The 24,992-nt window shown below is 41.3% G+C and overlaps 1 protein-coding gene across 4 annotated transcripts in view; it reads left to right on the forward strand.

Moving 5' to 3' along the window:
- cdh4 (cadherin 4, type 1, R-cadherin (retinal)) overlaps nt 1–24,992 on the forward strand; it is a 211,068-nt gene that overhangs the window by 146,486 nt on the left and 39,590 nt on the right. For all 4 annotated transcript variants that reach the window (XM_042406117.1, XM_042406118.1, XM_042406119.1 and 1 more), the window contains 3 exons: nt 4,300–4,455; nt 8,691–8,835; nt 19,963–20,135. In XM_042406117.1, the coding sequence (XP_042262051.1) occupies nt 4,300–4,455; nt 8,691–8,835; nt 19,963–20,135 (474 nt within the window). The remainder of the gene's footprint in view (nt 1–4,299; nt 4,456–8,690; nt 8,836–19,962; nt 20,136–24,992) is intronic.

Raw genomic sequence — 24,992 nt, forward strand, 5'->3', positions numbered from 1 at the left:
ATCAGAACACTAATTCTTCATCTAATTTTCCCCAACTCCCCATTGCTTTCACTTCATGTGTCTCTCTGCCTCCATCCCTCGCCATCTTTCTTCTCACGCTGATAGCTTGTCCCACAGGATCCCAGCAGTTGTCAGTAATCAAGGAAATCACTCTCAAAGAGCTACAAATAGGTCACTTATCTGATGTCTGGTCTGATCTGACGGAGACAGACAGCCAGTTAAGTCCCTTGCATCTGCCTCTCTCTGCTATTTTTAGCGTGATTAGTAGCCATTCTGTCCGCCAGGAGGTATTGAAGTAAGAAAGAGAATGAGAGATAGCGATAGATTGGTAGAGAGAAATCCCAGCTTTCATCATTAGCATTCCATTCAAATGGCTCAATTGAGCAGTTGTCACTCATGGGATTCCCAGGACTCTGAGAAGCCCTGCTTCTTCATTTATTCAATTTATTGATATAAAGACTCTTCATTAAGAGACACCGGCAAATGTGACATCTGGTCTCAGGTGGCCTTGATGTGGAATTTTAAGCAGGCATGGAAGCAGAGGCTGCATGACATGTAAGAGCTCCTTTGTCTCCTCTTGGGGCTATTACACCAATGTGCCAACTACACACTCTCTGCTTTGAAGTTCTAGTGAAGAGACAGATTGCACGCAAACACACACATACACACACACTCACATGCAACTGCGCACATGTTCGGATGCAGACGCACAGACCCGTGGCAGGTGAATATTTCTTATGTGTGTTTCCCACATGACGGTCTTGTGAATTATTGAACTGAGCTGGTCCTTTTGATCTGCGCTTTGGTGCACACATAGTGAATCTCTTACCTGTCAAACACTTCACTACACACACATACATGGCTACAAGCTGCCTCTTATGCACCCAGGAAATACTTACATGCAGAAATAATAGATGTAGAGCACCCTGGTAGCTGAATGGATACAGTGCATGCCACATAACCACAACGTCCCTGGTTTGACTCCGGCTTGGCACCCTCATTGCATGTCATACCCCTCTCTCTCACTTGTTTTCCATCTGCTTCTCCACTATCACTTCTCCATTAAAGGCAAAAAATGCCCAAAAACATATCATTGAAAAAAACAGAAGAAATAGTAGATGCAGTTTGGTGTATTTTTTATTATTTTCCTGTATGTTCCTGCAGCTTGAGCAGATTCTTTGCGGTGTGCCTCAGTTCATTTCTTGTTGTTTTGAACAGGGAAGCCCAAACATGTTCCCTTCGCAGATAAGAAAGAGGATTTCTTAGGCACGCTCTTGTTGCTGAAACTCATAATCCATCTGCTTTGCCACATTATCTATCTGTTATCCAAACAGTTGACACTGACGATGTGGGTGAATGATCAAATTATGTTATTATTTATGCCATAATTTTATCCTGCTATGATTGGCAGATGGTGGGCGTAGAGAAAAATAAATGTAATTAGTCGTACAGTATTATTGTCATACTACAGTGACTACAGCCTGATTTCACTGATTGATAGGAGTTACACATTACTGTATGTTACACCTGGACCTGCAGGGTTCACATATGGATCTGGTGTGAAGTGAACTCAGGAAATGAAAATTGCACCTGTGAAAACTTGCAGCGGAGTTCTGCACTGCAGGTTTGGGAGGACCACATTGGAAATTAAGAGAGAGGGTATCATGTTCAAACAGAGAGATGTTTTATGCAGAAGCCGCCGTCACCGCTGAACGGATGAAGTAATTTCATTTTCATGCATGATCTGCAGCCCCACAGACCAGGAAAATTGCATAGGAGGGGAAGAGAAAGATAGAGAGAAAAAAAGAGTCAAGCTTTCCCTTTTCTCCATTTGACTCTGTGATTATTCCCTCTGACTTGTAACCATAGTGATGGTTCAGACCCAGTAAAAAAAACAACAGTGCAGTGTTGTGCTCTGAACCTGAGGGTGAGGTTGGAGAAAAGATGATATGAGGATATTTGGCACTTGAAGATCAAACTGGTCCAAGATCTACAAATGTTTTTTACCTGCTAAAGTTGACAGCACAATTATATCTGTAAGTTTGTACAGTTATTAAAAAGAACACAGTGATCAGGGTACAGCCATGTACAGTATACTGGGTTGTATTGTGGTTTGTTAAAGGACATTGATTCTCAATCAGGGCTTCAGAATCCTCTTAAGGGGTCACAAGATGAATCAAAGTGGTCATGAGATGATTTATGGGGTAGGAAATTAGAAAAAAACAAAATTCTGCCACAGAAAATTGTCTCTTTTCAGACTTTAATCAAATGCTGTGTGGTTTTTTTCTTGTGAAAACACTGTATATTTTTAACTCTTCAGGCCTCAGGGCAGTCTGAGCACTTATGAATCAATCTTGAACTGAATTGCTCACAACTCATGTGCCCTGTGACAAGTGTTGCCGCTAGACATTGTTTCACTATTAAGGATTCATGAACAAAAAAGGTTGCCAATGAAGAAGAAAAAAACACAAAAGTTGTTATATATATAATTTTTGTTGGGAGCTCCTCACTCACTGGTTGACTGGTACGTGTTGACAAATATTCGCCCTACATGGACCAAATCTGAATTTTATTGTAGATTAATTTAGCAGATGTAATGTTTTACTGTGCTGACCTATGTAGTTTAGAATCTTAGCATGCTAAAATTAGCTAATTAGCCATAAACACAAAGTACATCTGAGGCTAATTCACAGGTATTTGGTCATAAACCAAAAGTATTAGACAAATTAGAATTTTGACCTGATAATGGTGCTTGATTAAAGTCAGGAGATCTCCAACATTAATACAAGTCTTCTTAAGGTGGACATGAATGTCTGCACCAAATTACATGACAATACATCCAATAGTTGTAGAGATATTTCCCTCAAAACCACAAATGTTATCTTCGTGGTGGCACGAGAGGATAACTTGTCAAATTCTTTAGGAGACATCATCTGGGAACCATGACTGTCTGTACAAATGTAATGCCAATCCAACTTGTAGATGTTGAGATATTTAATTGGATAAGTGAAAACGTTGACCCACTGGTGGCACAAGATGAAAAGTCATTGGATCATCAGAGTCATTAGGATTCATCCTCTGGTTACCATGAATGTTTGTGCATGTCATGGCAAGCCAGTCAATAGTTGTTGAGATATTTTAGTGTGGACCAAAGTGGTGGACTGACCAACAGACAGAGTGTCATCCCTCGAGCCACGCTGCTAGCGGGGGCTAATAACACAATTCAAATGATTTGTGCTAGAGAGTGATTTGTTTAATCTAAGGGTCTTGAGGGTTACATTTTCTGTAATGTACTGATTTGCTTTAAATCATGGCCAAAAACACACATAATAGTACAATACTATATGCATTATACAAATATTCTATAAATACTACAATTATTAAATCAATGGACGAAGAAGTTCTCCAAAGCGCCTGATTTATTCAGGTGATTCTTTACAAGACGGGTGCAGAGGTGAGAGTCCTTGTATACCCACTTAGTAATAACTCCAAACCACAAATTTAACTAATGTCACATTAATATTGTTGCATTGTATGGTGACACAGTAGAATCCCTGTAGCCCATTGAAAATCAATACCACTGGAATAAGTACCACATTCCCATCTCCTTTTGTTTTCTTTCAAGTCAGCAAGGCACTAAGCAAAAGTATTGATATTTTTATAGCTTGAACAGAAGAGGTGCTCGTACTGAAACTTGTTCAGAATGAAATATATCACTCTTTAAATGTCACATTCTGAATTGTGTGTGAAATAACAGCTGCAGTGTTAAAGGTGGAACAGGCACATTGATATATTAATCTCCAGTCAGAGGTAGTTGAGAATAACAGCATGAATCGGTCTCACATCATTCAGGCAGGTAGCAGTCAGAAATACTGTACCTTCATAGCTGGAAGTAAGGTCCTTTTACACTTGTTCAAGGTCTGCTGAGAAACTGCCATGAAGGTAAAGAAAACCAAAAAACCCAACAGGTCAGACAAAATGTTCTGACAGTCGATCTATCTCCCACAATGCACATTCTTCGGTTTTCTATTTTCACCTCCAGACTGTAGATTCAAAGTGTTAGCACAGAAGAAGGCTTGCAGTGAAAATGTTATTATCAATGTATCTACCACACATACCATGTACTGTACTCTTAGTTTTCTCTCAAACTTGGTTTTATTTTACAAAGGATTTTTGACAATTTATGTCACTTACTGTGTTTTCCGTTTCAAGTGCTAGAAAACCTTGGAAAGCCAGGACTAATAAGTATTTGACAATTTTTCTCATTGTTGAGCTTGTTTTCTCTGGTTTTGTCCTCAGATCCGCTCAGATCAGGACAAGGATGTCGGCATCCGCTACAGCATCACAGGAGCAGGCGCTGATCAGCCCCCCAGTGGCATCTACAACATAGACCCCATCAGCGGCAACATGTTTGTCACCCAACCCCTGGACAGAGAGGAGAGAGCATCCTTCCATGTAAGGAAGAAATGACTGCATCTGTCTTGTCTCCCTGTTTCAGTTTCCCCTCAATGTATGTCTGTCTCATTATCTCCTAATTATCCCAGTGGAAATGTGCCTCACCTTTTGCCTCCTCGATCTACCTTTCATTTTACCACTAATGTTAACAAACCCACAAGTCGGAGCACATTCAGAGGACTTTCTGCTCTGTGTCTTCACTCCAGCCTCTCCAGGCTCTGATTGAAGCTGAAGCCAGTGATTAAAACACACAACCACTTCAGCCGTCATTAAGTTTGAGGTTTAGCTACACAGAACAGTGCAGGATGGATAGAACAGAAAGAAGAGACAGAGCCAAGACGGAGAGCAGGAAAACTTTTGTCTTTGTTCTTACCATCAGAACTAATGAGCAGGTCCTGCTTCACGTGTGTGTCTGCAAAGGTGTATGTATATCTCCATGTACGGTATGTTCATTGATATATGATGTGAGTTTATTTCATAAGCAGGGCGAGGTCTCTCTTTTCCCCAACTCTTCTCACGCTCTGTCCGTCTCCCACTTTACGTTTGTGTACTGCTGCCCTGTTTTACTTAGCTGCTCCCACACATTGTTGCCTGCTGACCTCATGCACCTTGCAGCTGTGCTGTTCAAAAGTGCAAGCTGACAGATGTACAGGTACCCTGCATATGGCCCATATGATTTCCAACTATACACACACCCACACAGAACCAACCCCCCCTGCCCCACATACAAACACACAAGAGGCAGAAAGATTGAGTTCACGACTGGCCCCACTGGAACCTCAGGTCAAATAGCTTTGTGGATGCGTGAATTAAATATACAGACCACATGAGACTTCTGCTAACGCTAGGCCATTGGTTCATATACACACATTATAGGTTTCAATTTATATCAGCAAAGATGAACACCTCCACTCGAGGTGAGCACTGGTGTCAGACTCAGAACGCCTGCGTGCCTGTCAGCATGATAGATGGCTGTGCTGCTGATAGAGCTAATTCAAAAGCATGCTCCTGTCTCGGAGGAAGGGTAGAATAAAGGAGAGTGGATCTCTTCAGCGTCTCAGTCAGCGCACACACTCCACAGAACGCACATATTATAGACACCAATGCACACATACAGTACGTGGACTGAGTATAAACAAACACAAAGCTCCAGATGATTGTCTTCGTGATTGCTTTGTCTCATACTCCTTCGTGTGTGTGTTCCATTTAGTTTTAGATGAGCCTCTTGTTACTTTACTTGCTACGTTGCTCAGGCTCTGGACACTAGTGCATGTTTGCGTATGTTGTCTCTCCACACCTGCTCTTACACTCAACCAGCAAATTGGGATCAATAAAGCAGCCAGGTTATTGGTCCCTGGGAAAGGACAGCCACTCAGTAAACAGTTCTTATTTGACACTGCCTCTAGCGAAAACAGCATGTTAGGTTGAGGGCACTTCAACTTGAATGCGGCTCCTATTTACTGTAGACTCCTGTGGACCCATGCTGCTTGTGATGTGATGTATGATTTAGTGTAGGAGAATGTAGCCAGCATTTGACCCAGGGGAAATTTAGTCCATTGCTTACTTTCTTTCAACTTGACAGGAATTTCCCAGCACTGCAGCGCTCTTGCCGGCCAAACTTTGCTTGTTAGTTTTGGGTTCAAGTGAAAAGAGAGACGAGTCTGCTGTTTTTGACAGACTAGCACCAGGGGGAAGTGATCCGCGAGGTGAGGAGAGTGGGTGTTAGCCTGAGCTTCAGTTTTGTCAGACAGCGTTACTGTGAGTCAGCAGGACACAAGGAGACTTGAGCAAATATGAGAATGTCTGGGATTCTCATTTTTTTCATGCATAGTTGTTTGCATGAGCGCATGAAGTTAAGGCTAAGTGTGTTTTACTGGAATACACTGATCATGATGAGCTGATAGTGCTTTATGACATCAATTCTGTAAAGATCAGTTGACCGGTAATAAACAGTATTTAATTTATGATTCAGACAATATGAAAATATACAGTAAGTAAAAATATTTATTATTACTGATGAGAAATAATAATAGTTATAGTAGTATTTTAAAATAAATGATGTATTTCCAACAGCAATTTGTAAATACATAGTTATTCTACTTTATGTTTATTATTGAGGTCTGCACTGGAGTGCATTCAATTAAAAAGTGTTCCTAATATTTTATCTACCTTATTAACATACATGAGGGGGGCAAAATATAAGGAACACTTTTCAAAATAATGCTAGTAGCATTCAAGAAGAATTATCAACTTTCTGACAATGTCAACAAAAACTGAAAGTCTATAAGCTTTGTAAAAGTAGAATTTATGGCAGAGTTGTTGTACTGGGTTGCATTAGATTGCATAGGTGTTCCTAATAAAGAGCTCAGTGAGTGTATATCAGGTAAGGGGACCAATGAGCCAAATACAAACTGTATAGCTCCTCTGTGGATGGTCCAGTCATACTAAAGCTCACCCTGCAGAATACTGATGTCGCTTCACACACATATATTTGAAGTCTGCACAAGCGCACACACTCCTCCAGGCCCTCAGATCACATTTCCAATTCCTCCATCGAGCACACAAATGCAGATACACACAAACAGACTCCGGAGCTCACACAGAGGAAGCCACACACACACACACACACAGATGTGAATACAGAGGCATATACACATATAGAACAGAGGCAAACCTGCAGGAACACACACATATACAAATCCACAGGCGGAAAGGACAAAATAAATAAAAGAATATACACACAGTTAAACACAAAGTCAAAAACGAACAATCGTTATCACACATACACACATGCACTGAAGCAGTCACACATATCACTGTCACACATCCCTCAGCATGCAGCGCTCACAGCTGAGGAAACAGATTGGGTTTGTTTGTTTGTTGGGTCTCCTCTCCATGTTTGTTTGCTGTGCTTCAGCCAATGGAAAACTAGCATCTTGAGGATCATTAAGTGGCTAAAGAGGGCTCTTTTGATTGGCTGTGTGTCTCTCCAGTGTGCATCTGTGCGCTTGTGTCAGCGTCCATGTTAATATGCGTAAACATGTGTCTGAATTGGTGTTTGGATGTGTGTGTGAATGCTCAAGCGGGCGCGTGTTTGGGTATGTTTTGAAACATCCTTGACAGGCAGGCACAAAAACCGACATGATTAGTCGTGTTTCGGTGAAGGCAGGTGCCGCCATTCAATCTTTCATGTCATCCCACAATACATCACGACTTCCTGTAAACAGGCTGGCAGGCAGATCCTCTTCTACTGTGCAGTGGCAGACAAAATATTTTGCTTTGGTTTTAGCCAGAATGAGAACCTTTTCTCCTCTTACCAAGCAAAGCTGTGATTAAATAACATTTCTGCCGAGGATATGAATTTCTAAGCAATTGAATGAGAGTAATGTAAGTTTAAGGAGTGCCATTTTGGTTCCAGGGCTATTACAAAGCTTTGCGTTATGTTCGATATCATTAGTGGGGATTGGTGGCGAGTAGAGGGTGTGTAACAGTAGCGGTGGAGATTAAGACATCCCAGTGTAGATGATGATTGCTTTTGTCAGTCCTCCCTGTTCAAGCCCCCCTACCCCACACACCCGCCCACCCCCACACCACCTCTTTGTGTTTTCATCTCTCATTTACTTGCACAAGGCTCAGCCACTCTCCTTCTCTCCTCTCCTTCCCATCTCATTCCCCTTTTCCCTGCACCGCCTTTTTTCCTCATTCTCTTCCTCTTTGCTCTCTCACTATTCTCACACTGTGTATTGTCAAGGAACAGCTCATCAGTCAGAGACATCCATCCAAATGGCTGGCTTTGTCAAAACAAACTGAGACAAACATTCTCCCTGAACAAAAAGAAGCCACAGCTTGAGCAGCAACACCTCTCTGATATTTTCTAGGCCTCTGGCTGTGCTAACAACAAAATAGGCGTTGTTTGTGTGTCTGGAACATTTCACTACTTTGCCCCTTTTCTGTGTTGTTATGGTCTGTGCCAAGATACCAACAGGATACTCATGCCCTGTTGGCAGACAAGAAACAGAATATTTGTCTGTTAAATGAAGTTGCCAATTAACAAAGTCAAAGTTGTGCCGTGTACTTTGTTCCAGTTCAGACAGGTCTGCAGAGTCAATCAATCATGCCAGCGGCCTACTGTCAGAGTCAGCTGAGCAACATCTGGAATATTCATTCAAGCTCTTGTTCAGCATTGAATGCTAATGATCCTTTCTTTCTTTGTGCGCATTTGTGTATGTTCACAGCTGAGAGCCCATGCAGTGGACATGAATGGCAACCAGGTGGAGAATCCAATAGATCTGTACATCTATGTGATTGACATGAATGACAACAGACCAGAGTTTCAGAACCAGGTGTACAACGGCTCTGTGGCCGAAGGATCCAAACCAGGTAAGAGTTCCTTCTGCTCATTATAGAAAACGCTGCAGGGTAACTCACGTGGGAGTGCAGGTTCATTTGAAATGTCTGCACTCCATCACCAAGCAGCAGTAATGAAACTAATGCATGCGTGTTGCTCAGTGTGATATGGTTTTCGTCTCTCATGCAAATTTAAGTTGATTTTCATAGAGAAATAGATGTCAACCAGGAGCTGAAGAAGAAGGAAAACACAGTAAAAAACAAGACTAGGTCAAAACCTAGTATATGGCTGGACCCTGTATGAAAGGCTAGAGGGCTTTAAATTTGAAAAAAGTGATACAGGAAGTGGCGACACGTGGCAACCAAGCCCCCAGGAAGTGCTGAAGTGGCTTTGACCAAAGCCAATTTGACATAGGGCCTTTCTCACTACCAAGTACGCCAAGTTCAGACTTGCACACCTGCTAGTTCAGACTTGGCAAGTTCAACTTGGGAGTACAAACATCTGAGGACGGGAGGACGAAGTATAATGATTCTACAATTGGAACAGCAGCGTACTTGCTGACAGCACAACTACCTGACTGTACTGTGACAAAATAATCTCAACTTAAAGCTCCACTAACACTTTTTTATCTCTCATAAAAGAACAACGTCAGTGACAGAGAGATGCAGTAAATTGTTATTCAGTCTGTAATGTAGCAATAATAAAAATCCAAACTGTTATTTAGCTTGATAAAATAAAACAAAAGTTAATATAGACTGATCTATTCATTTTAATACATTTACATTTATTAAAATGTGGTGATATCTGTACATATAGAGCCCCAGAGGCAGCGCTATTGTTCTGTCCAGTAAAAACATGAAGCTTCACTTCACATTCAGACGAACTAATGTGGCAGCTACAATTGTTAGATTTCATCTGTGAAACCAACATGTATCTTCCAAAAGGAATTATATCATATATCAAAATGCTATGTAGACATTAGAGCCAGCAGCAAGTCACCAAAGAGCTGCACAGATCAGGTCAGTGGATCATGTTCTTCAGGGATGAAGATGGATGTTGACTGGCCTATCATCTCAGGAGTCAGGCTGCTCGCAGCTGAGATGACGCTGGTCTCACCCGCCCAGCTGCACCTCACATCTCCAAAAACTGTTATTTGGATAAACTGGCCACATACTGGGAATCTAAATGGTTACTTTCTTGCCTGAAAAAATATTAAAACATATTAAATTAAAACTTTTAAATTAAAAGTGACATATTAAAAGTCCTACAGTGAAAATAACAACAGCTTAATCTCTGCCATCGCTGCCAGTTAGTGCAAAATGCATTCTGGGATAATTAGCCTCAGCTGCCTTTGGCTGACCAATGGTGTGACTTCATCACTCAGTCAGTGACAGACATTCGTATTTCTAGGGCTGGCCCCACTGTTGAGATGCAGCCAAAAAAACATAAACAAATGAGCTAAGGCATGCTAGATATGCCTAAATTACTCATTTAGCTGGCTCAGCAGTGTGGGTTAACAGCTTAGTTGCTAAGTCAACACCTTTATCCAGATTGAGCAAATCAATTAGTTAATGTATTGATCTGGACAAAAGACACAGTACCAACTCCACATATTCTTCTTCAGGTTGGATGCTCCAATATGTACAATATACCAACTGCCAGCAACTCCATGGACACATATGGAAGCGGCAGCTTTCTAAACAAACATATTCTTTTCTTTTATTGACAGCTTCCAGCTTATTCATGTAGGCATAGACACACAGCACACTTTGATTGTATTACTGGAAATGTTTACAAAAGTGAAGAAAAAAAGAAAGAAAGAAACTCCTGAATTGATTCTCCACTGTTAGACAGTCTGAGTCTGAAAGAATCTAATTAAAGTCACGTCTTATGAAATGTTGTGGGGATTAGTACACAAGAGTGACATGACATGACAACAACATGGCTTGCACTGTGACCACAGACAAAGTGAAGAGAAAGTTCTGTCAGTGTTGTCGCTTAGGAGGACGATATGAGGTCAAACTACACTTTTGTTCAGTTCTCAGTGGCTGAGTCATATCTAAGGCCATAAAATACCTATAAGTACAATCCTGCAATCATTTGCAATTATAAAGTTTAAATTGTATAATGTAACAACTTAAATTGCTGCACTAACTGAAAACTACCACTTATACTAGCACTTTTGTATCCCCAGTACTGTACTTTACAGAACATTATTAATGCAGTAATCCATTTGAAGCTGTGAGTTAGACTGATTTATTAATAGCAACGTTCAGTTTAAAAAACTAAAAATAATTTAAAAAAGAAAATGTTCAAAATTACTTAAATGCAAAGCCTCATATTGCTTAAGGATTCTGTTTGCGTCTTTGTTTTAAACTATGAGTCATGGAGGGTTTCCTTGAACTTGATAGCATTTAATGTCAGTTTGACCAGTCAGATGCACTTTTTTCAGTCTTCAGAGGTTCCTCCATGTTTCGATCTCACTTACAGTAACCTTGAATAACTTGAACTTGGACAACCAACGTTTTGAGGTGTGGATTTGACTCTCTGAGTTTTCAGTTGGTTCAGACAAGGGCAAGTTCATAAGATATTTGTGTTACAGTATCTTAGCTGGATGCATCATTATAAGATTCTGCAGACCATGGAGAGACGTAGACCTTCCCTCAGAATCGGGGAACAGAGTTGTGGTCAGTGCAAAGCCAGAGACGAGAGCAGAATGTGCAAGTAGCTCTCATGTCTCGACTGGAAGAACTCATGTACTAACAATCAGACCCCGAGGACCCATGTTTGTCTTCACAGCGTTCAGATATTGTTCTGCTGCAAAGTTTAATCTCAGGGGGATTTGTAAACAATATAGGAAAGCATGGTTTGTATGTGTGTGTGTGTGTGTGTGTGTGTGTATGTGTGTATGGATGAGTGAGTATGGGATTGACTTTGTGTATGTGTGTGCGTGTGAATACTGGTTACTCCTCAGTGGAGCGTGGGTCTATATACAGAGCTCCTAATTAGCGAGGGCAGCCAGACATTCCAAAAGCTACTTTCTTTGTTTTTCACTCTGATACTCTCTACTTAGTTTAAAATGAGAGTGTGCAATGACAAAAGTCTTTGAATTCAATTTTGTTTTGAAGAGAATGCTATCCGTAATCCCAATTAACAAGAAACATATTACACCATGTACGGCATAATTGCTCTGCTCTTCATTAAGCAGTCACTGCCAAGTAACATTTGTTTGTGGAGCATAATGTCAGGTGTGGAGAGTTTGGTGTCAAAAAAGCATTTTGTGTGTCGAACGCAGCTCTTTTTGTCTTCCTTTGCTCAGTCATTGGTCTCTGAATTGATGAATTTTATGGATTAGGAAAACAGGCTACAAAGCCACATTGGCCTAATTGCCTGTTTAGTCGAAGAAAACAAGAATTACTGTGATTCATCTTCAGTATACAGAACGTCAAATGTTTGGACACATCTTCCTATTCACTTGAATGAGAAAGTGTGTCCAAACTTTTGACTGGTGCTGTAGGTTCAAGGAAACACTTTATACTTTTCTGGCCCATTTAAGCCTTTAATATATCCTCCGTCAGTTAAGTCTTTTACTCACTAATAATGGACCCAGTTTAGACCTCAAATGAAGTGCTCTACAGTTTTGCTAAAGTCAGTTTTTGTACCCAGCAGCCCTGCAGTTAGAGAAAGGGATAAATGCCAACTGTGAGATATGCACTCAAGGTAAAGTATATAAATTAATGTCAGGTCTGACTTTCACTAAACTCTTTTGTATGTGCCTTTCTTTACATTTTACACTTTAGAAACTCTGCTGCATTGACTCACAAAACCCAAGGCAACAACCAAAAATATTAACAGTGAATAAAAGAAATAGAGATAAATCTGAGGCACTTATTTTTGGCATAGGAGTGTCTCAGGTTCTCTAATTTTTTTTGTCTCTCAGTCCTCACTTCTCCTTGGTTCTTAAACCATTACAATATTAATATCTTCCACTCAGTCCTTTATTTAATGCTTTTAATATACTTTTATGTAAGCTTAATGTCACACACCAAATGCAGTGATGTGGTTTTGATCATTCTGTGGAAAGGAAAGGCCAAGAAAATCCCTAAGGGTGTTACCTCAGGTGACTCTTTCCATTCTGAGAACAGGTGCAGTGTTGAAACCTGCCGCAGCATTGCAGCTGACAGGTGCTGCTCTGGGCAGCGATGCTACTGGAATATCTCAATTCTCTGTCAGCCACTGCCCACAGCAGGTCAGAGTATTAGTGACACATAAAACAGTACTGTATATCCAGTACTACATCATGATGCACAGTGATGGAGTTACAGTCACATTGTGGGTTTTCCAAAACATTATTGTAGCTATTCACTGCATATGTAGAAAAAAACAAAGACAATATTTTACAAGCTTCCAATCATACAATGTTTTATATGAATTTTCAGGGTAATAAGCAATGCGATAGTTTTATCATGAAACTCATAAAGTGCCATGAAATTTATTTTAAAGTCACTTCACCCACATCAAAAACCGAAAAGCCATTAAAACACATTTTCTCATTTACAAAACTAAACTAAAAAATAAATTTGCTGGTCTCACTTGTATGAGCATGGTGACAGAAGCCTCAGCAGCAGAGATGTCAAAAACCTTTGCAAAAAATTATCTGCTTGGATAAATATCACTAGAGATCATTCAGAATTATTCACTTTAATAAATGTGAAATATTTTAATTCCATAATTTCCATCAAAAAAAGAAGAATTACTCCAAATGAATCTAAAATGTGTGAAATATTTCTAATATATTAAATGTATGTGCTGCTTGCATGCAGTCAAATCAGTGCTGCATCCAATACAAACTTAATTGAAGGCATTTGTTTCAACAGTGTCTCAGCAGAAAGATGAAACATGATGCATGAAAAGTGGAGAAATTAATTGCATGGTTTTCTGTCATATCAATGAGAATGAGTTCAAATAAATCTGTGAACAAAGGAAATACGGTCTGCATCTTCAGCGTGCACACTAAATAGTCCAACTCTATAGAAACAGTTCAAATGCTTAAAGAGGACATAACATGGTTTTTGTGATTTTCTGTTATTTTTAATTATGATGTTGGACGTCTATGTTAAACAAGATCAAAGGTCCAAAACTTGAAGTGAAGGTATGTAAAAATGCTCCCTGCAAGTCAAAAGCCCAGGCTTCAACCTGCTATATATGCTTTGTTTACAGTGTTACCTCTACTTTCTCCTCATGTCGACATCAGATTGTTCACACATGCCCACAAATGGCCATCTGTTCCAAACCTTTTGTTGCTAAGGTTGTCCACTTAGGTATTTCAGATCAGATCTAGGCTCAAAGATGTACAGAAGTTTCCATTTTCAGTAAAGAATCAGATCAGAGTGGGCTCATCAGGTGGGGGCCTTAAAGAGACAAGATCTAAAACTGCCTGTTTCAGACAGAGGCTGAACTGAGGGGCTGCAGTATAAGACAAATAAGGAGTTTTTTAACTGTAAATCAGATCAATCAAAGATTGTGCAGTAGAGCCCCTATATATAAATATAGACTTGGAAATCTGCATGATACATCCCCGTTAATATTCATAATATTATGAAAATGTGTGTAATAGTAACAAACCTTTATTTTGGATAGTTACTCAATAAAAATCAGAAAATATCAGAAATATAAGATATAATCATTTTTTTCTAAAAGCCAAGCAAACTGGGGATACAAGGAGTTAAACTGTGGTAGTATCACATTCTGTATCAACAGACCTACATCTCAAAGGTTCTCTGAAGCATTACAACACATCTCTCCATCTATCACTGTGTGAAAGCCATCAAAGAGGGAGACCTACAGGGAACCACCCTTATCACCGTCACCAGATGTTACGTAGTGAGAGATCCGATCAAACCATCAGCCAGGATCAGTTTGAAACGGCTTCATTTGTCACTTTCTGCCACCGGGCCCCTGCTCAGCACCAAATGAACCTGTGACTAATAGAATTTAATTTGTGCAGGTAATCAAACATAACAAAACAGTACACAACAAAGTGAGCTATCTGATCACATTCAGTTTTTGTGTTGCTGTTAATGAGGAATAAATGGAATTCAGTCTGCAATTAGGAGGATTATCCTTGGAAACCTGCTAAACAGGTTAAAGGTGTGCAAATAGGGTCTTTTGGTAGCTCTCGTCATTCAGTATCATAAAAAAATCACCTACAGCTTCTGGGTCAAGTGCTATAAGCTAAAGCTAACATGCAGCACACACACATAGAACTAAAACAATGCATAAAACATAGCTGTTTTTTCAAGTGAGGTCACCAAAATGATCTAATGCTCTATAAAATCTTCAAGACTGTGACGTGAGACACTCCTTGGGTTTTGTTAAGTGGCCTCAGATAAAGATTAGTCGACATGCCGTGACTTCTTCAGAAAGTTCGTGTGTTCTGAGTTTGCAGTGTACTCAGAACATCTGCCCTGTGATGTCCTGTCCTTCTCCTTCCCTCCTGCTTCTCCCCTGACTCTTGACAGCAAGTTGTTCCCTTTTATGGATCGTCTTTATCAAAAAGGCCTACTGAAATGAGAGTGCAAGATCAAAACCAGCAGCTGAGTGCCTTCTCTCACAGTCGATTTGCCCTCCCAAGGGAGGACAGGCATGTTTCTCTCTCTCTCTCTCTCTCTCTCTCTCTCTCTCTCTCTCTCTCCTGAAGAGTTTGCTAACACTTGCAGAGAGATGTGAGAGACTTTCTCTGTCTTGCCTGGGGGGGGTTAATTAAGGATAGGCACAGGAAGGGAGAGATGGAGTGATGGAGGCAAGTAGAGGTGGAGGAAGAAAAATATTTCAATCAGGATATTGGACCTAGACTGTGTGAGCAGCTAAGGCACCAAGAGTTTCTCATTTGCTCCTTACTATATGGCCATGTTCAGTGTGTCATGGTGCCAATCAGGGTCACATGAACAGTTTCTCTTGACGTGGAGGCTCAGTGGTTAGCACTGCCAACTTTGTATGAAGGACCATTTCTGTGTCAGTTTGCTTTTTTTACCTTGTCCTTCAGTTTGTTCCGACAGGAAAGTCATGTGGAGCAAAGAATCTATTTTACCTGTAGGTGTTATAAAAAGCTGAAGTCCTGCCACTTGACCTTCTTAGCCTCTGCTCCATTAACAATTTGTAATTCAGTGAGTTTTGTCATTAAGTGTGTTTAGCCATTGGCATGCTTCAAAACCTCATCAAATCTGTATTGAGTGCTAACAAAATGGTCGGGTGTTCAATTTTGCCTATCCAACACAGAGGTAGGTACCATTTAGTTAATAATAATAAGCACAGAAAACTCCAGGAGCAGTTTTCAGACAGACAGAGGAAATGAACCCTCTATGAGGAAACACACTAAGATCACGAGGCTAGTGAGTTGTCTTATTGTGATATCCTCAATGTTCATGAACATATAAACATGGGATACTTCTTGATAATTTAAAAATACTGTTGGTTTATGTCATGGAAATAGCCAAGCTAAGGCAAAAATCAGAGCTGTAACAAGTAATAAAGTTCTTGGTTGTTGCAGTTTCAGTACCATAGTTGCTGAATTAAGTTTAGATTGACCCCCAACCTTCAAATCAAAGAACCAGATGTTTTCTACCACCGTTGTTCATGTTTTGTACTGCTGATTCAATTAGGAAAATTTCATAACAATTCAAATGGTAAAAGTGCTCCAACTCTGAGTCACATAACATCGTCTATGGAGAAAATGAATGCGACTGTAACCAGGGGCGCCCAAAATGGCTCCTCCCTCTGAGCCTCAGCAAGCGTTGCTGCAAGAGGTTGTATAGACATCTCTTGTGGTGTTTTTATGCACCTTTGACTTTTTGTCAAGGGTGATACTAGCATGGGCCAAGCTCCAAAAACACTGAATCCTACACTTCCCATAATCCAATTCAAACCCATGTATATGCCTGCACCTTTTAAGATGAACCCAGTTTTTGACAGACTTTCTGTTAAATTCTGAAGTCTCCAAGCACAGTCTGATACCCTGCTGACCACCTGTTATTTTCTGGTGTTAAATATTAAAACTCCTCCATGGAAGACATTACACAACTGTTTCCGCAGGCTGAGCAGCACTGACCATGACAAGTAAACTCGTCTCCATGTGTAAAATGTGGAGAACTAGAATAAAAAAACGTGGTTGCTCATCTTTTGCCTTGAAAGTGATCCAGCTGCCAGTCTTTGCAGAAAATGACGAGTCTTTTACTGCAACTGGAATCCTTGATGCTTGAAATAACTTCCCACACTTAGCCACTTTGTTGCTTTTCTGCTTCATAGACTAGACTTGAGGAGGGTCAGCTGTCTGCCTGTCACACTGGCAAAAGCTTCAGCCCTTGTGACCCTGAATAAGATTAAGCAGGTAGGGATCCACAGACAAGGCTATTGTGCAGTAACAGGGATCAGGGCTCCAAAAAGAGCCTTTGATCTGGCCTTTGCATTGAGGTACGAATGCCAGTTTCTGACATTATTTTTCGTAGTGGCTGGTTTTAAATGGTTTGGCTTGTGTCCTCAGAAAGTAGTGGACTCTATTAGAGGCTCTTATGTGAACACTGTGTCCCCTTCATAATTTCCTCAAAGATTCACTGGGTTTCAATCTTTTCTCTTACCTACCTTACTTCTCAATTGCTATTTCTCCTCCTCACTCTCTATCTACTGTTTCGCCACCACTCTTTCCCTCTACAAGGCAAACTCTATCTTCCCTCCACTGATGAGAGTTATTATCCTCTTATACAGTCCATCCCCTGCCCTTTCGCTCCCTGGCTTCCCCTTGTACTTTTGCTTTTAGTGGTCTTTATATACCATCTCAGCTCTATTCTCATCTTTTCTTTCTATATCTGCTTTACAATTTCCTCCTCAGCTTTGCATCTGTTTGTGTCTACCTCCCTTTTACTGCTCGCTCGCTCGCTCGCTCTCTCTCTCTCTCTCTCTCTCTCTCTCTCTCTCTCTCTCTCTCTCTCTGTCTGTCTATCTCTATCTATCTTCATCTTTTTTTCCTCAAACTTCCCTCTAATTGGGAGGCAGATGTTGACTCTGGCAGACTAATGTTTAGGCAGTAGATAGACCTCACCGGTGATCTCGAATCACGTGAGCAAAATGACCAACAATATGTGCGCCTGCCACCAATTAAATTTTCAGCTCCAGCGAATTTGGCGGAAAAGCAATTAGGATTTGGAATTAGTGTTCAAATTAAAGAGGAATTAAACAGGCTCAGAGATTAACCCTTTCAGGCATGGCCACCACTCTTTGGATCTGAGGGCACGCTATCATGATATCACTGAATCCTCCTCACTGAAATGAAAGGGAGCAGCACTAACATGTGATCCAACATCACGTCCTCTCTCTCCCTGTGGGAGTGGAGAGGTTGATTATATATATTGACGCTGTCCTCGGTGGAGTAGCAGTAATTGTTTTTCTTCTTCTTGTCTTTCCTGGGACCCTTTTCTTTTCCTTGCTGGACAAAGTGACAAATCCTGCTTTGAAACTTAATGAAGTTTGAAATAGAATTCTGGGCTACAATTATCCTGTCCATGCAGGCTGTCACAGGAATGATGGTGCCATCTAGACCCAATTATGGGAATGGAGACACCTGTAACTGCTCAGACCCACAGGGGACTGCCGAATCTGCTCAAATCCAGCAGCTCTCATGCTTCAGCTCAGACATTAACATTTATGATTTGAAAGGTGGTGAAGCAAAACCTGATTGTCTTACTTCTGCTGAACAGTACATCATAGAAGACATGTTTTTTGCGGACTAATTTTGATGGGTTTTCAATGTGATAATTTAGCATTTCTGGTATAGTGCCTGCTCAGCATGTCACCCACCACCCACCGTCATGCCCACTGAGGCAACCAGAGTGTCTATTCATTAGTTGGTGCGACATGAAAACTGTGGTATATCTTTAAAATCCATCAGAAATGTTGTCAAAATTATAGGTTTCCAAATAATTTAGACAAGGAATTACATGTAGGCGTTAGAATCACCACCCTTTCTCCTTTTCTCTGCTTCCCCGTCTCCTTTTCACCCTTCAGCTCCTATGTCCTTGTCTCCCTCCTTTTAAGTTTTTCTCTACTTACACTGTCTTCTTGTACAAGCATGTTAGCGCTTCAGCCGTCTCTTCTCTTTGCTGTCCCCCTCCTGCGAGTTGACAGTCTTTCTCTCAGCAGCAGCAGCCTGTAAATGGCTGCCTGATGGAAAGTGACATTTTCACAGAACCCTGTGAGAGAGGCGAGGTGATCTCTCCTCTTTCCAGCACAAAGTGCTCCTAATTGCCTGGTCGCATTTGTGAGCCCAGCTGACAAACTCGTGCAAATCAATAATTCTGCTCAGGAAAGATGCAGGGACACAGAGCCTCTCACCCTGATACGTGCTGTGAGGACATACACACATGCATACAGATGCACACACGTACCTATTAGGCGTATATACACTCTTTACCCTCCCACACACACACACACACACACACACACACACACACACACACACACACTTCCTCCGCCTCACCACCTCTGTGCTGTCTGCCTTAAATGGCAGTGTTTATCCGTGATTCTAAGACAAATAGGGAGAGAGCATCGGAGCATTAAGGGCAGCCACGGTGCCGCTGAAGGCTGAAATAATGGATGGTGGAAATGGCAGAAGACCCAATGCTGCTCATTACTAAATGGACTCTGCAGAGGTGGAAACTTTGTCCCACTAGCTTGGCTATATACAGAGGACAAAACAGCACAGCTTAAAATAGGGGTGTATTTAACAGATTTTGTTTGTGTTTTTGTACTCTACTCTCTAATAGCTCCCACTCTAAAAGTTGCTTGCCAAAGAACAGAGAATGTCACGGCAATTTGCAAAGTCTGATTGACTTGTTTCTGTGCATATAAATGGGTTTTCTCTGCGTCCTCTTTCTTCTTTTTGATATTTTCTACAAATTCATTAACGGTAATGTGCTTACAGGAAACCCTCATTATGCTGAAATTTTTCGAACGTATATGTGCGAAGGACCTTGAAAAGCACATCTTTGTATTTTAATGAATGCCGCCTGCTTGTTTTTCTGTCTTGCTTTTTTCCCAACTTGACCTCCTCTAGTGCTCATTCTACCTCATTCTTTAGTCTTCTTAGCTAACTAACTTTTTCTCCGCAGGCTCGTCTGTGATGCAGGTGACAGCCAGTGACTCGGACGATTCCACCACAGCTAACGGCATGGTTCGCTACCGCATCCTCTCGCAGACACCCCACAGCCCCATCCCCAACATGTTCACCATCAACAGCGAGACTGGAGACATAGTTACAGTGGCAGCCGGCTTGGACAGAGAGGTGAGGGTCAGCTGCATGTGTTATGTCACTGTTTGATCATTCTACCTCTCATTTGCGTCCACCCAGTCTATCATCATAGTGTCTTACATTTTGGGCCTTCAGCTATTAACAACTTACTGAACAGATGTTCCACTCTTTAGCCATCACAAGGTAAAATGTTGCTTTGGTTGAACAACATTCTATCTGCGTCTTGTCAGAGCTCAGCTTCAAGTCCTGACTGTTGGTAGACAAACAGAGAAAATTTCCATTATAAAACTTAAACGTAGTGTCTGTATTCTTGATTTTTTACTCCAGTTACAATGTTGGGCAGTAATGCATTACTTTGTAACATGTTAGAGTAATGTAATTACTTTTTTCAAATTGAAATTTTGTAATTACATTTCAGTTACTAATCCTAGTAACAGTTTGGGGGTTGACATGTTTGCCATCTTACAGTAGTTTGATGGAGGGTTGATAACAGTTCTGTTAGGTCGTGTTTGTTTGGTTTGGGAGCTGGAGGAAGAAGAAAAATGTAACTGCAGGTAACTCCAAAGTTGTCTTGTTTGCATGTTGTGTCTTCTTAGCCGGCCTGCTAACGTTACCTGCTCGCTACTAAGACTACATTCAGGAATCAGCTGGTTTAGTTCAGAGCTGGAGGATGTGAGAACAATACAGCTTTACTTAGAAGACAGGACATCATCCAGTAACTGCGTTTGATGGTCAGTAAATACATCCAAACTGTAGACTGGATGCCTGTTAAACCACAATGTCTTGTTTTCTTTTTCTACACATATTAAACACAGTAGATGGAGGCTTTGACATTGTTTAAAAGTCACCTTTGACAGAGGTGACGGCTGAGCAATGAAAGTAAAGTAACACGTAATGTTACTACTATTTTAAGGGGGTAATATGTAACGTGTAAATGATTTTTCACTGTCTGGTCACAGCCACTGACCTGCTCCCCCATGTCCTACCCACTCCAGAATGAACTTGAAAATAAAACAGCTATTCCATCCAGTCATTCATTATTTCACATAGCCTCTCTGCTGAGACAAGGACCCACAATGCACACACACACACACACACACACACACACACACACACACACACACAGCTGTGGTGCAATGTGTTGCTTCACAGCAGCTTGTATCTTCATGGAAAGACGTCAAATCAATCAAATGCATGTTACCTACAATACAGGTAAATTAGTACAATAAGATGTTTTCCAGACATCCACAAACAAATCCTTAAAGATCCCCTACAGACATGTATTAGGGCATATGAACACCCTCTACTTGGAATAATATATTGTGTAATTGTCTGTCTACCTCATTAAAAATCCAGAATCTATAAATATGCCACTATGTTTCATTTCAAAAGTTAAACTCTTGGAGACAAGATGTCTCCTACTTCACTGAAAAGTCCATTTCCAGTTCATGTGTACTAGAGGCTTCAAGTTTCCACATCACACTACCACACTTAGATAAGTTGTATACTGGCTGACTGGCCCCAAACTAGATGTGATGTCACAAATCATGCCTATAGGTTTGCCCCTTAAACTCAGATTTAAGGTGAGCACAGAGAAAATTTCCACTTCCAACTCTCCACGCCGCAGATGAACATGAAAACAGCCTTATAGTGACAGTGAAGCTCAAACATCCAATTGAAGGAACAAGAAGAAAAAGATATTTTTGACTGGAGGGGGATTTTAAATTCCCTAAATGTTAAGAAGGTAATGAACTTAAAATCCAATCACTTTCAACCCAAAACTAAATTATATTCCACTGGTCATCATGTAAAAGCAATTTTCTCAACATCCTTTTAATATTAGCTTGCTGCAACACAATATCTTTTCTGTACCATTTTCATGGATGCACAAGTCTATGAAATAACCAAATAAATATCTCAGCCTGCAAATCCCAGTCCAATCCCTGGATATAACTATACCTTAACAAAATCAGGGGCACTTTTAGCAGCAAATATGTCAAATAAAATAAACCAAAGACAAAAAATAGTCATTTGTTTGTTTTCTTATTTTGTATAAATATAAATGACAGGCTCATATCTAATGTTTTTCTCAGAGCGTAGAGCACGGCAAATATAAGGGCCACGCAAATCCAACACCTCTCTGCTGACGAGGTCAGGGGAGCTTTCTCCTCATTGTTTTCTTTTGCCTCATCCACTGCTGGTGTGTGTGTGTGTGTGTGTGTGTGTGCGTGTGTGTCTTTTGCTTACTGTGGTTGTCCGCCAACCCACACACCAGCACCACCACAACACACATCATCCCTTCTCAGTCTTCCATCTTATTCTCCTAATGAGGGAGGTCACGCAGGGTCGACTTTTGTTTATCCCAAGCTGCATCAGGTGACTGTGGGCAGTAGCGTTTCATAGCAGATTGTTCATCTTGCGGCCTTGCTCTCACACATACACACAGACGGTACCCTTGTCTCTCTGTGGTGCAAGACTTAAAAAAGATACAACTGGCCAAATCATAGAAATGTTCAAATTCATATGCCGCCATTATAAGGATAATCTCATCCTTGTATTTTAGTTGGCTGATTTTACTACAGACATAAAAGCACCGTTGAGTGTATCTCATAATGTTTATATTCTGAGAAGTCCCGCTGGTCCCTCTCAACACTAAACCCGGCCAGGCAACACTTTGAAAATTAAAACTGGATTCTACCAACAGTAAGACATACGTATTTGGAGAATAATTGCGGTTAAAAGTCTCAAGAACAAAACCAGGTTTTGATAACAGAAGAATACAACACACCAGTGCTCATTCCTTATCCAAAATTTATTCAGAGTTGGCAATGCATGATAGCATGATACATTTGTGGGACAATATAAATGAGTCTAGTGAATGCGGGCCAGCTCTGTGTCCCTGTTTCCAGCTTGGCCCAGGCGGCAGCAGTAGCAGCTGATGTGAGTGAGGGAAAGCTCATTAATCTGGACACATCAAGCCAGGCTCAGTCCTACCTGCCTCTGATCCTCCCACTAAAACTGGGACACACCTGGGAGTTCACCCACCTGCTGTCAAGGTCATCAACACAAGCGCACAAACATACTCAGACACACGGGCACGTGTTTGCATACACACTCCCATGCAGTTACATTTGTTGTTTATACGCAGTAAAGCATGCGTGTATGATAAATACAATCCCAGGTGTCACACTGGATCCTTGCAGTCAGATGAGTGTGTACATATGCTGCTACACAAAAACATGAATATGCATACCCACTGTATAGACAATGAGCACCCTCATCTTTGCAGCACATATATTCTCTGTCTCCTCTCCCATCTCTTCTTCTCACACTTGAGCTCATCCTCATCCACCCTGCTGGTGTCTAATTAGAATATTTATGCGCTAATTAAGGGGTGAAGCAGGTTCTCTCGTGTTGAGGAGACCAGGGGGTACATGGAGGTTAGCCTGGTATCACTTACCTCTGACACCAATGAATACCAATTATTCTCCCTCATCAGCGCCAGTAACCCCTCTTCTCCTCTGACCTCACATGCTTCCATGTGCTCCAGCCCACAGGCCAACAAGCAGGGCTAAGCTATATACTGTACATGTGTTTGACTTCCTAATCTTTTTGGCAGTATCATGGCTCTTTGTGTGTGGTTGTGGGTTTTGTATTTGGGGTAATAAGAATTACTACCGAAGAAGGTTTAGGTTAGGGTTTATACAGTTTTGTGTATGTTTATCTGTGCTATTGTTTTGCCAAAAATAGACTCTTCTCTCAGCCAATCATGGATCAAGTACATTTCTAATGAAGCATGTCTCTAGTGCTGCAGGTGTGTGAAAAGAGAGACTAAACCCCAAGCAGGTTCTGAAGATGTCAGGGTGCCACAGCTGGCGAGGATGTTCTCCCTTTGTGCCCTCTGTCCATGGCAGCGGCTGCACTGGCAGGCAGAGCTGTTGTCTTTCATTACCCCAGGCTGTCTCAATCCCCCATGAGCCCCAGACTGGAACAGTCTGGTGTGGCATGGTGTGGTGTGGCTCTTCGCCAGGCTGTCCGCCGGGCTGGTGCCAGCTCTACGTGGGACTGTCTCGCCGTCGATTAGGACATCGCTTGGGCTGCCTCAAGGACATGAGCGCCCACAACCTGGCTCTATTAGGATATGCAGAGCCTGTCTGGGGAATCAGGCATGAGTGCTGGCATCCTGAATGGGCCTGGGGCTTTATTGTCTAAGAGACGCTGAGTTATGTTAACTCGCTGACTAGCATCCGAGCTCTAACAGCCAGACAGCGAAGCCATCAGAGGATTGTGAGCGGGTTGCTGAATGTAGAGTATTGATGCATGTAGGTGGATGCTGACTGCTTGTAGCCAACATTCAATCAAGAGGACTAAGAAAATATCCAGTCAGTATACCCATGGGCGCACCCCTAGATGATTTTTTGATACCAGCCAATTCTTTTAAGTTCTTAATCTTATCCGTTTACACTAGAATTCACCGGACACAAATGTCCAACTCTATAAATCATCCTGCTTGTGGGAGGATGAGATGAAAGAGGAAATACCAAATGACTCTTGGTCCAATATTTTGCTCCTTATGCATAAATCCCTTATCTGTGTAAGCTTGCCTTCATACAATGCAAAATTATACACCATACCTACTATTAGACCGAAGCCAGGTTAACTAAAACCTATAACAATATTCCTCCTACATGTGATCGATGTCAGCATTCCCCTGCAAACCTTACACACATATTTTCTATGTCCTTCTTTAAGTATCTGGATGATTTTTAACACTATATCAGATATTACTGGAGACGCTGTTGCGCCAAACACATTCACAGCTTTATTCGGGATCCCTCCTACTCCCTCTCTCTCCTGTTATAGCTTTTGTCACCTTGTTAGAAAGACGAT

Source organism: Thunnus maccoyii, chromosome 3 (genome assembly GCF_910596095.1).
Source record: "Thunnus maccoyii chromosome 3, fThuMac1.1, whole genome shotgun sequence".
Classification (NCBI taxonomy): domain Eukaryota; kingdom Metazoa; phylum Chordata; class Actinopteri; order Scombriformes; family Scombridae; genus Thunnus; species Thunnus maccoyii.